This window comes from Onychomys torridus, chromosome 8 (assembly GCF_903995425.1).
Source record: "Onychomys torridus chromosome 8, mOncTor1.1, whole genome shotgun sequence".
In the NCBI taxonomy this organism is placed as follows: Eukaryota; Metazoa; Chordata; class Mammalia; order Rodentia; family Cricetidae; genus Onychomys; species Onychomys torridus.
The window spans coordinates 95,964,639-95,977,393 of record NC_050450.1 but is presented as its reverse complement, the minus strand read 5'-3'; the positions used below and the strand labels follow the sequence as shown (position 1 = coordinate 95,977,393).

General features: G+C 46.6%; 1 protein-coding gene across 1 annotated transcript in view; it reads left to right on the top strand.

Annotated features, from left to right (window-relative positions):
• Prkca (protein kinase C alpha) overlaps nucleotides 1-12,755 on the top strand; it is a 399,183-nt gene that overhangs the window by 360,575 nt on the left and 25,853 nt on the right. The window contains exon 14 of the mRNA XM_036194969.1: nucleotides 9,971-10,051. Coding sequence (XP_036050862.1) covers nucleotides 9,971-10,051 — 81 coding nt within the window. The remainder of the gene's footprint in view (nucleotides 1-9,970; nucleotides 10,052-12,755) is intronic.

Here is a 12,755-nt window from a genome sequence, read left to right as displayed (position 1 = left end):
AGGCGTGGCTCAGTCCAAGGGCACCCTCTGAGATGTTTGGTTCTTGTGTCATTGAACAAGGTAGTAGACCAAGGATATGCAGATATTGATAGATGTAGCGACCATTTACGGAGAAAGAGAGGGGTTCTTGAGAAGGAAGCAATTCAGAGAGCTGGGGAAAGTGCAAAGTTCAGAGGCCACGCAAGACCGCAAGTCTTGTTCTTATGAGTCTTAGTCCTCATCCTCTGTAAGTCATCTGCACAGGCCTGCCCTCTTTGATGCTTGGAGATCCTGGGCCTCTTTCCTTCACAGATAGTGTTTCCTTATTTAGAGCTGCTCTAGGAGGGTTCTTCCACCTTCCTCTCCATTGGTTTCTTTCCTATCAATCTTGATGCCTTGTTTGGAAGAAAGGCCATTTAAAATGCCCACCTCACCAGCATCGTCTTCTTCCCTCCTTCCGTGAAGGAAGTGACTGGCCAATGTCCTTCTTTGTACTCCTGCTGGTAGGAGGGAACCCATTTAAAACGGGACATCCACAGGCCTTGCAGGGGTGCGCTAAGTGGGAAGAGCACCTCCCCCATGATGTGTTGGCTCTGTCCCAAGGCCCCTGAGCACATCTTGATCAATGTACAGAGGTCCTGTGACTTGCCCAGGATCACACACCTGGTTACAGGCAAAGTTAGATCTAGATGTGGACCCTAAACCTCCTGACGCCAGAGCCCATACATTTTTTTTTTCATGTATTAAATCCTCTCTAGAGTCAAGGGAGAAAGGCAATTTGAAATGAGCATTCACGGGCCGGGCAGATGGTTCAGTGGGTAAAGTGTTGTTGTTTAAGTATACGGACCTGAGCTCAGACCCTAGCACCTGTGTAAAGGCCAACCACAGTAGCACACTTCTACAATGCCAGTGATGAAGGGACAGCGACAGGCGGATCCTGGGGCTTTAGGCCAGCAGTCTACCTATATATCTGAGCTCTAGGTTTAGTGAGAGAGCCTGATTCAATCACATGGAGAGAGATTGAGGACCAGTGTTGACCTCTGACCTCCACAGGTCTCACACACATACACACAGACACAGACACAGACACAGACACAGACACACACACACACACACACACACACAGAGTGGGGGAGGGATGAATAGTAAATACACTTTAACATAATATTTTTATTGATTATTTGGAAATTTCACATAAGACACCCCGACCACATTTACTTCCCAGTCCTCCCAAGTTCACCCCCCCCCCCCTGTGACCTCCCCCAAGGAAAGGCTGTGAAAAGGCATAGACAATTAAAAGAAAAAATTAAAAATCTCAGTGAGAAAATAGCTCTGGCGGTCTACGCAGCCAAGCAGTCAGGCAGTAAATTGGCACTTGGCTAACAGAGAAAGGCAAAATAAGAGCAAATCCGAGCGGCTGTCAGCCTCCTCCAACTGCCATGGACCATGGGCCCCAGGCCTGGCCTTAAGAAAAAAAGCACTTGATTAAAGAAAGAAAATGATAAACCCAGTGAGGCTCTTTTTCTGTCAGAGGCCAGTTTCTCTCTGTGTGGGGTAACAGTCCAGAGACTCCGGCACTGGGGAGAAAAGGAATCTGCACTTTCCCTCAGAGAAACACTTAAAAGAGCACAAATCAGGCTTTCCTCAAGCATCTTCCTTAAATTGTGTGATTCTCCTCAGAACATCTGTGAATTATGTAGGGTACACGACCTCATGTGTCTTATTGCCTGCCTGCAACCCTTCAGCTCCTAATTCCCTGGCCTCAGAGCCCATCCACTCTGCCTCAGTCTCTGCAGCCTTTGGTGCCCTCTTTGCTAGACAGTGTGCCTCTTCCTCCCCATCGTTCCCTCCAAGTGACCTTCAGAAAGGACCCCGCTCCCAGTGGGTTCACTGCTCCTTGGTGAATGCCTACTACATTCTAGACCAGGGCAAGCACGCCATTTGCTGTTTGATCCAGTCATCAATTCTGCTTTGCACATAAGGAAATGATACAGAGATTGGGTTCATTTTTCCCAAGGCCCCAATAAGGTAGGCCTGGGCTTTGTACCCAGGGCTGGGCAGCTTCCCCTGCAGCGTCTGTTGTCCTGAGAAAGAGGAGAATGGCAGCTTCCACCTCAGCTGACACCCTGAGCACCCATCTCACCCCCACAGAAGCCTGTGAGATGCTCTCACAAGCACAGCTCGTTTCCAGTGCCCAGAGGACACTCCGTTGTTCCCTCTGGGTACTCAGGGGCCTACACTAATTGGCTCTTCATTTAGAAGTTTATTTAAATCCAGTGGAAATGGGCCAGAGATTTCTGAGCTATCTTTTACCTCTTCCTCTGTGAAATTGCCTAAGTAATGGTGGGGAGGAAGTGGGTATCTCAAGAGCCATAACCAACATTTGTTCATTTCCTCAGTGGTCCTCTTGCTCACACCTGGTGCCTCATTTAATTCCTACACCCATCCATTAGTGCTCTGAGGGTGGCTGTGCTTTCCCTGGTTCACATAGGAAAAAGAGACTTGGAGAGGAGCGGTGGCCTACCCAAGGCGCACAGAGAGCAAGAGGGACCTGGCCAATCAGCAGCCCCTTCTCTGTGTACATTCCTCCCTGTTCTTCCCAAACACAGCTCCAAAGAACTGCTGGACATGAGATCTCATAGCTCTGGGAAACCTTTGTTCCAACTAAAAAGCTCTTACAGACACAAACCTCATCCCTAACTCTCCTTTCCAGTCTTTACTAAGTAAATAGTTACTGTGTTCTGAAGTGCAGTTAACATTTTGAGTGGTTCTCTGGGGAGTCCCTGTGCTGGTCCTGCAGGTGAATACTGGGCGATGAATCCCAAAAGGCAGATGCTGCCCAGATCCATGTAGGAGCCCTCTGCAGAGAAGCCACCAAGATCATGGCAATGCATTTGATTCCAGACTCACTGGTTTCTGCCCTGTGTCGCCCTGTGCAATCTTAACATCCACCACTGAAGACAAACTTCTGGTCAGCTCCAGACTGTTGTATTCCTTCCCATTTGCTAGATCCTTGATATAACCTGCTCTTTAAGAACTTAGTATGGCATCTGTAAAAAGGTGGTCATCATATTCCTTCCTCCAAGTACTGCTTTCAGCATCAAGTTTGACTCGAATGAGCTTGTCCTAACTCAGAAGAAGCAGTCTCTAAACCCATGTCTGTTGCTTGTCAGTTGCTTCTATTCTGTCTAGTGTAACCAACTCAAATGAGCGTGTGCACAGAGGCCAAGGAGGACCTTGGTGCCTTGCTATGGCACTTTCGGGTTTATGTCCTTGGCAGGATCTCTCACAGAACCTGGAGCTAGGCTGGTGACCAGCAGTTCCCAGCAATCCTCCTGTCTATGCCTCCCACAGCACTATGGGTATGAGCTCATAAAAGACCATACTCAGGTTTTGTGTGGGCAAGGGGGCTAAGGGTAAAACTTGGGTCTTCATGTTGTCATAGCATGTGTCCCTTCCTTTGGATTGGAAGATAATAACCATCCCAATAGACACAGACACTTCCTGTTCTCTTCAGTCATAAGCAGAAGCATCATTTTTGTCTTAATAGAAAATATATTATTTGGACCCTGTATTTCCTAGTCTTCCACTTCTGGTCATATCTATATCTTTTGTTCTCATTTAATATATTTCTTCTTCTGGAGATTCCACACATTACAGGTGTTTCTCATATAATGTTCTAATATCTGTGATCAGAGATAGTACATTTCCAAGTATTCATTTCACATCCATCTCCCCAGTTAGAGCCATTTTCCCTGATGTCTAGCAGGATGCCCACCCAAAGTCGTGACCTGTCAGCCATAAATGGTGACAGAGAAGGAGGGAGTGGGAGGTATCACTGTAACAGGAACTCAGGCAATTGCTTGAAGGTAGGACGTGTGTGTGTGTGTGTGTGTGTGTGTGTGTGTGTGTGTGTGTGTGTCTCCCCACATATCTTTTGTGGTCACTTCTGTGTCCCATGCTGTAAGTAGTGTCTGACACATAGTTAGCTAGCATGTGTTGAGGGACCGAATTGAAAGGGTTAATGTGAATTTGACTATCTAGGTGGCAGTCGTCAGCTCAGAGTGTTCTGGGAGGGAGCGTTTCCTCTCTCCTCCCTTGAACCAGGTTGACTTTATTGCCCTGAATACCTTTCACCCACATGCCTAGAGGCCAGTTCTTATTTCTGATGCTATGCACTGTGGGTGGCATGCATTACAGTTACCTGACATAAGCACATTTGAGTGTGCACAATGCCATCTTATCCCTACCACATAGTCACCAGGCTGAGGCTGGGATTCCAGGATCACAGCTAGGGAAAGCCAGCAATTATAAACACCTTGCCCAAGGACACTTAGCCCCCATGTGGCAGAGCTGGCCCCCAGTAGTTGGACTTGGAGCCCTCTCACCCCAATGTGTTTCCCATTGAGTGTTGAGCTTGGATGGGTCATTGGAGTAGAGTTTCAGTGGGAAGCCTCACCCTTGCCCTGTTACAGTGTCTCCTATGTATTGCCCTCTAGTCTCAGACCTGGTGCAGCTGAAGGGAACAATCAGGAGTCCCAAGGATGATCCCTGACCTTACAGATGGACAAGCCTGCAAACCTTGGGCAAGCACTTTCCTGGTCTTCAGAACCCTAAAGACACTCTCTCTATCATCTCCCAGCCCTTTCCAATCTTAGCATCCCGGCCAGCCTGAAGCTTGAAACTTTATACACGGGAGTCAGGTGGGCCCATGATCTACTCAATTCTCCAAGGAAGAATTGTGTCTACCCAGTGTTGAGTGAGGCCTTGATGCTGGCTCAGAGGTCAGTCCTCTGTGGTGGGTATGGTCCCTGTGAGGGGGAATCCAGGCTTGAGTGAGGCTGAAAACAATTTCAGTGTAACATAGCGAAGGTTCCAGGAGCTGCCTGGCCCTAAAGTACAGTGAGTGAGTAAAGAAGGAACTGCACTCAGGGTCCAAACAGAACATCCAGGAGACTCTGGCAGGCCTGCCTGCTTTCTTCCCGGTGCTTCTGCTTGAACAGGTAGCCAGTGTTTCTGATGGTCTGCACAAAACTTCCCTCATGGGTCCTGCGTTCCCTCCTTTGGAATTTATGGTGGTTTTCAAAACAACCATAATTCTTCCACCAAAATAAAATATTTTTACTTTTCGAAAAAAAGGAGAATTGTCTTTTGTTTCCTTGAGAATAAAAAGACATGCACACATTTTATGCCTGCAGACCATTATTTTTCTTTCCAAGGCAGCTTGGAAAGAGCCTGTGTGTGTGTGTTTGTGTGTGTGTGTGTGTGTGTGTGTGTGTGTGTGTGTGTGTGTTCAGACCTTTCACTTATTTAAGAATGTACCTTGGGCAGTCAGTAGACATTATACAAAAGTAAGATAGGGATCCAGTTCAAGCCTATGAACCAGCAGGACCAACTGTCTTCATACTCTGTGGAATTACAGGGTCCATAGGCAGAGTGCCAGAAGCATGGCGGGCAGAGTGCTTTCCCAGCTGCTTAGCGCAGCTTAACATGAACCACCTCTACCAAGCTGGCTTTCCCAAGAGATGTCTAGGAAACCGCCCTAGGCCAGAATAAGCAATATATTCAAATGGTCAAAGTGAAGCCATTGAAGTCACCTGGATAACTGAGGATTGTGTCCAACCTTGCCACTGACTAGCTGTATAATCCTGAGCAAGCTGCACATATCTGTCTGCCTCAGTTCCTCTTTAAAATAGACCTCAGAAGGTCTAGATGACTTAGCAGATGAAGACCCTAGCCTGTGGTGGTGATGTTGGCCATGCCCTTGTTACTTCCAGTCTTGTCCCACAGTGTCCCCAAGCTCTCCCATCTCTGACCTGTCGGAAGTCAGACATCGTCTAAAAGTGGCCACTGCTCCGGGATGCCCTTAAGCCAGTAGCCTTGGCAGAAGGGAGAAGGCTGGGTGGCCCTCAACCAATGGTCTTCCAGTAGCCCTCACTGGGCCCATGGGAAATGAGAAGCCACCCCCTGATCCTTTCATGCCCTGGTCCTGTGCCCGTTCTGGAAGAAAGCCTATTCAAACCTCACTTTTACAAGACAGGCAGCCATTTGTAACATCCTGACAGTCCCCCAAGCAATTGGCTCCTATACATATAATCACAGTGATCATAGAGACAAATAGCTATAAAAGGAGTGACAGTGGCCCTGGTCGGGGTCTGTCTTCAAAGCCAAAGTTCACCCTCCCATGTGCTGCAGGGAAACCTGCCAGCTCTAGACCCTCTTGCCAAGCTGGCCTCCTTTTGTGAGCTGCCCCATAATGGGAAGCCAAATTGCCATGGCAGCCCCTGGCCCTGGGCCTTGGCATATCAGGCAGCCCAAGCTTGGCTGTAAGCCTCCCTTGGTCCACAAATGCCAGAGGCACCTGCATCTGTCCCCATTGGTGACAGACCTAAGAGACTCTCATAGCTGTTCTGTGCTCTCTGAACCTAGTCTTCAGCTCAGAGCTGGAATCCCAAGGCCAATGTGAGCCAGAGAACCTAAGTGAACTGTAGAAATTGGTAGACTCTGTGGGCCCAGAACCATCACCGTCCAGTGAAAATGGAAAGCCGGGCTGGAGAGATGGCTTTTAAATAAATCTTAAAAAAAAAAAAAGAAAGAAAGAAAAGAAAATGAAGAGCCAATCACAGCTGCACTTAGCAGGCATGTTTTTAATGGTCACAAAAGAAACAGATGAGATTGATTTTGTTATATCTTATTTAACCCAGTATGCCCAAAGTTAAAAAATTGCAAAGGAGCTATTTTCCTTTTTTTAAATGAAATTATCAAAAGCTTATAACTATTAGAGACATCTCAGTTCAGACTGGCCATATCTTGTATGCTTAGTAAACACATGGCTAATGGCCACTGGACAGCATGGCTCTAGACAGCATCCCAGATCTGTGGGTCTGACCACCGGTCCTCAAGAAGGGCTCCCTAGTTACTGCTTCCCTTTCCGCCTGGGGTTTTTGGTTCATTAGAGATGTTTATTCATAGCAGTAGATCCTTGAGGGCAAGTATGCTTTATTGTGGGAAGGAAGTTCTGATGCTGAGGTTGCACACTGCACCCTGGAACTGAGATCATCTGGTGTGCAAGCCGAGGATGGCACTGATGAACTTCTCGGAGAAGGAGGGCTTGGGCTGCCTTCCAAATGTCACCTTCATATTACAACAGACAGCACGGCTGTGCCCAGAGTGACTGTGACCCTGGTCTGGTGGCTGACCAGGCGACTCAGCTGGGCCAACAGTGCAGTGGACGAAAGAGAAGCCATCAGCACTTGACATTCTGCTTTTGTAGACCTTGGAGAAGGGAGAGGGTGTTATCAGCAGGGGTCATGGGAGTGTAATGTTTCAGAAATAGAGTGAGCTGGGCTGAGTGGTGGGGAGAAGGGAAAAACAAGAACTGTAAGTAGCTGTGACCTTTAGGAGCTGTAGCTCAGTGTAAAGAGAAACTGAATTCCCACACCCTCCAGCAGCTTTCTAGAATCAGACATGACTTAGACCATGTAAACATGACTTAGCACCATGTGAACATGGGAGTCTGGCTGACAGACCTACTTGGGTATTCATGGCATATAGAATATGAACTAAATGGTTGCCATGCATGGTGACACATGCTAATATCCCAGCAGTTAAGAGGCTATGAATTGGAGGCCAGCCTGGGCTGCAGTGTAGCAAGACCCTGAAATGAAATAAAGTCTAAATTCCTCATTTATCTAGCTACTTTCTGGGTTAAACATCAGCTCCATGGGACAGTGAGTAACACAGATTATAGAAACTGGCTTTGTATGCTGAGGAGCACAGTTTATACAACTACTTTTAAAACACCATTATACTACTATACTTTAAACAATTTGAAATTATTCCCCTTTAGACTGATCTTCAGTACCCTTTGATAATATTTTATCAAGTCCAGCATAGGTATATTTGAAAGACAAAAAATTCTCTTTTAAAAATAGGAACCAGCATTCAAAAACCACTTAATAATTAAGTGGGTTTGGCAAGTCTGTTAACTTCCTGAGCCTCAGTTTTTCCATCTATAAAATGAGAATAGTTGTGTCTCTCCATCATGCGGCATGAGAAGATGTACATAAAGTGTTCCCCACATAGTAGTTCAGCAAGTGGACTTTCACTCTCCGAAGAGGGTCTGTATTGCTCTCTGTTTGGTCCAGACAGAAAAGATGAAGAAAAGATGAGGTAGCAATTTGTTAGTAGTGGGCTAACTGAGTCTAGTCACTGATGTCTCAGTCTCTTGCCACTGTGAATGTCTGCTCACCGCTAGCCAGCAGAGATCAGACAGCCCTCCTCTGTCTTGCATTAAGACATCCAGACCATGAGTATCCAGAATCACAGTGTGCCAGGAGACAAATGAGCCTGTAAATGCCTCAACCAGGAAGTCAAATATCACTTCTTTTTTCCATCTGTTACCCAGTTGTTCTGTTTAAAAGTTTAAGTCTTTAACCATCAAAGGGTATACTAAACAAAACATAAGACATTGATGAATTGTGACGAGCACTAATAAAAATTAAAGCAGAGGATGCATATCCTTAAGATATAAAGAACTTTCATTAATCAATATAATAATGTCCCTGTAGTCTGTGTGAGGGTAGGAATCTTGTCCTTTTACAGTGTATCCCTAGCACTTCCCATGGTCTCCAAAAGAATGAATGGATGGGCCTGTCAATCAGGATAATCAGGCAGCTTACAAAAAGAGAAGCACAGGTGTCTAATTCCCATGTGAATAAAATGGGAATAAAAAGACTATTGAAATATCACTTTCAGTCATCAAATTGGCACTCTGGGAAACAATGACAGTGAGTGCTTTTGGTGAGAATTCAAGGACACGGACTCAACTCTTTTGCTGCCCATCGGGATGCATTGTGGTGCTCTGCAAGCAATCTGGCAGTATGTCCAAAGCTCTACTTCTGAAGCAAAAACAACTGTTTTGACCCAACAGTTCAACTCATAGGAATTTGTCCTGCAGAAATAATCAAAAGTTTTTGCAGAGATGTTCATGGCCTACTATTTTTTTTTAAAAAAAATGTTGTATTATGAATGTTTTGCCTACATGTATGTCTGTGTACCACTCACTTGCCTGGTGCCCATGGAGAACAGAAAAGGAAGTCAGATACCTTGGAACTGGAATTGCAGGCATTTGTGTGGTACCCTGTGGGTGCTGGAAATCGAGCCTGGATCCTCTGCAAGAGGATCAAGTGTTCTTAACCACTGAGCCATCTCTCCAGGTCCCTGTGCTCTACTGTTGAATAAAGTAACTAACTATAGGCTAGCAGATTGGCATGATCCTATTTGTAAATTTTCTTATCAGTTAATTCTTATTGAGAATAACAGCCACCAGGGATAAATCGGTAGAAATTAACTTACTGATCGTCACTGTGCTATCTGTAAACTAACCATCATGTAGTCATTCAAAAGTATGTGACTTCTCTTGATGTTATTTTTTTAGGATTTATTTATCTTATGTGTGTGTGCCCCTGAGTGTATGTACGTGTGCCATGTTCATGCAGGTACCTGCAGAAGCCAGAAGAGGGCATCAGATCCCTTGGAACTGTAGTTTCAGACAATTCTAACTACCTGATGTGGGTTTTGGGAGTCAAACCTGGGTCCTCTGCAAGAGCAATAACTGCTCATAATCCCTGAGCCATTTCTCCAGCTCCCTCTTACGTTTTTTAACCATTAAGTCCAACTCACTGTCTAAATATTTTTCACCATGAGGCTAAGTAGATCTACCTTCAGACAGTCAGTAACATCTCCAAGTGAATCCACAAGAGGAATCCCAAAACAAGATTTGGGTGGTGTATCTTGGAATGGCAGTTCTCATTGTACCCCCTTTGAAGGGCCCTTTTCCTTGTCCCTCTGTGTCGAAATCAAAGCAGAATTTACCACCACCTCATTTGCAAAAGCTGTATTTACATGTCTGCCTGTTTGACTTAACCTCTCCTGAAAGGAGCTCTTTGATTTACTGCAACACATAACTGATGTGTTCGTTTTCACACAGATAATTGCTTACCAGCCGTATGGAAAATCTGTGGACTGGTGGGCGTACGGTGTGCTGCTGTATGAGATGCTCGCCGGGCAGGTAATGTTTCACTACATGTTTGCATTTGTTTGTTGCTCTTGCGTGGGGCTTCCACTCGACAGAGGCAGTGATGGCAGGACAGTGTAGCAAATGTGGCTCCAAATCCCTGACATAGGGAGAGAGGGAGAAAAACTCCCAAGAGCAGATGATATGCTCCTGATCATAGAAACTCCAAATGTAAAGTAGCAGCCTAAAATGTGGACAAGGTAGGCACCATGCTGGAGTGAGGACAAGGTAGGCACCATGCTGGAGTGTGGACACAGTAGGCACCATGCTGGAGTGTGGACAAGGTAGGCACCATGCTGGAGTGTGGACACAGTAGGCACCATGCTGGAGTGTGGACAAGGTAGACTCCATGCTCGAGAGTGGACAAGGTAGGCACCGTGCTGCAGTGTGGACAAGGTAGGCACCATGCTGGAGTGTGGACACAGTAGGCACCATACTCGAGTGTGGACACAGTAGGCACCATGCTTGAGAGTGGACAAGGTAGGCACCATGCTGGAGTGTGGACAAGGTAGGCACCATGCTGGAGTGTAGACACAGTAGGCACCATGCTGGAGTGTGGACACAGTAGGCACCATGCTGGAGTGTGGACACAGTAGACACCATGCTCGAATGTGGACATGTCAAAGTGTGGACACAGCAGCCACTGTGAGTTTTTCAGGATCTCAGAACTGGCATTGGCTTGTAGTTCCCTATAAGTTGATCAACAAAAATCATCCCAGCCATTGATTATGACTTATTATTAGAGGAAGAAGCCAATGAAACCCGTTGGTAGCCCCTTCCTGTCCCCTCCTATCTCACTGTTGGCAGTACAGTATCCTTTTCACCCAAGTCCAGCAAGGCTAAACTTCCTGTTTTGAAAAGGCAAGTTAGATTTCACTTTAGATGTGACTTTTACCCGAGAATCGAGTGTGTTGCCTCGCATGGCACTTCTTCATGCAATGGCTTCAACAACTCAGCCACTGTGATCCATCCTGACTGCTTTAAAAAACAGCGCCCAGGTCTCTGTGGCTGCCTCCCACTCTCCATATGGTCCTCTGCACACAGCAGAGGTGGCAGACCAGGAAGGTGAGTCTGAGGACAGCTTTCTCCCGTCCTTCCTCCCCTCCACTGACTCACCTCATTTCAGCCAGTGATGAAGAGAGAGTGGAGGAACAGATGCAGGGAACACTTCAGAAGGAGGCCTAAGTGACATCAGTCACCCCTGCCTGTGTGGCACAGGCCATTTGACTCTCCCTGACCACGGAGTGGGTGGGATGCAGTGCTCTCTGAGAGCTTGGCTGGAAACAGGGGTTTGGTGAAGCCTTGAGGATCTCTGACTTTATTCCTGCCGTATCTATTGCTGTGATAAGACATCATGACCAAGGCAACTTATGAAAGAGTTTAATTTGGGGCTTAGAGTTCGTGACCATCATGATGGGGGGAGCATGGCGGCCCACAGGCAGGCATGATGCTGGAGCCATAGCTGAGAGCTGATACCATTCCCTACAAGTAAGAGGCAAAGAGAGCTAGCTGAGAATTGAAAAGCCCACCCCTGGTGTCACACCTGCTCCTTCAGGGCCACAGCTCCCAATCCTTCCCAAACAGTTCTGCCAGCTGGGAACCAAATATTCAAACATAGGAGCCTATGGGGGGGCTCCTTCGGATGGCCACAACAATTCCGCTGTTGGCTTTTGTTTTAATTCCTAGAACTCTGAGCTAGGCCTGGGGACCTTGACCTTACAGCCAAGAATCTTAATAATCAAGAATGGACAGAAATGCCCATGCTGAATGCAGAGACATATATTTCTGGGGAGAAAATGCCCACCGTTCTGAGGTGGTCCATTAATCAACCATAATTTATTTGCACACTGAATGCTTCCTATGTACAGTGAGGACGGAATAGACAGAAATCCTTACCTTCATGCAGCTCACAGCTTAGAGAAGGAGAGAGACAATAGACTAGTTAGATAAGGAAAATATGTTAGTGATACACCAAGAGGAAAGAGCATGTCGCCTTGTGTAAGAACCAAAGGGAAACAACCAGTGAGACTGGGACATGGTAGAGGGGGGGGGGGATCTTCTGGCCATATGAACACAACTGTCATCTCAAGACTTTTCCTCCAGGACAGGAAGCCTGTCCTTTATGTCTCTGTCATTATCTCATATCTAGGAGACACCTAAAAAAATTTTAACTATGGAAAAATGCAAACACCTGCCTGCATTTGGTCAGTATTCCCCAGTCTGTTAAGATTTGAGTGACATAGAAAGAGTGTTTGCTTATTCAGGTCCCCTCCCCTCTCGAATCTGAGCCTTCCTTTTGGGTGGAATGCCTCCGTGCATAAACACAGAAAGGCAGGTTATGCCGCCTCACTGTTCTGTGGCACACAGATAGAGAAGCATGGTTCCTGTGCTTGAAGTCAGTTTCCCCTCTTGAACATTTTGACAACAAAATTTGGTTGTGAATTCCCAGCACCTGGGAGCCTTGCTGATCAGGTAGGCAAAGTGAAGTCTAGGCCCCTCTCTGATCATGAGTGTTGAGCGCTCAAGTCCAGAGACATACCCTGCCTTCATCACAAGTCACATTTACATGTGCCAGCCAGTAAAATCATCCAGGCAGAGACACAGGCTGAGTTTCTAAAGGCACTCACCCCATTTTCCAAGAGCCTTGACTCCTTATTGGCTGACAGAAGACTGGAGTTTCAGAACAGCCTGCAGTGAC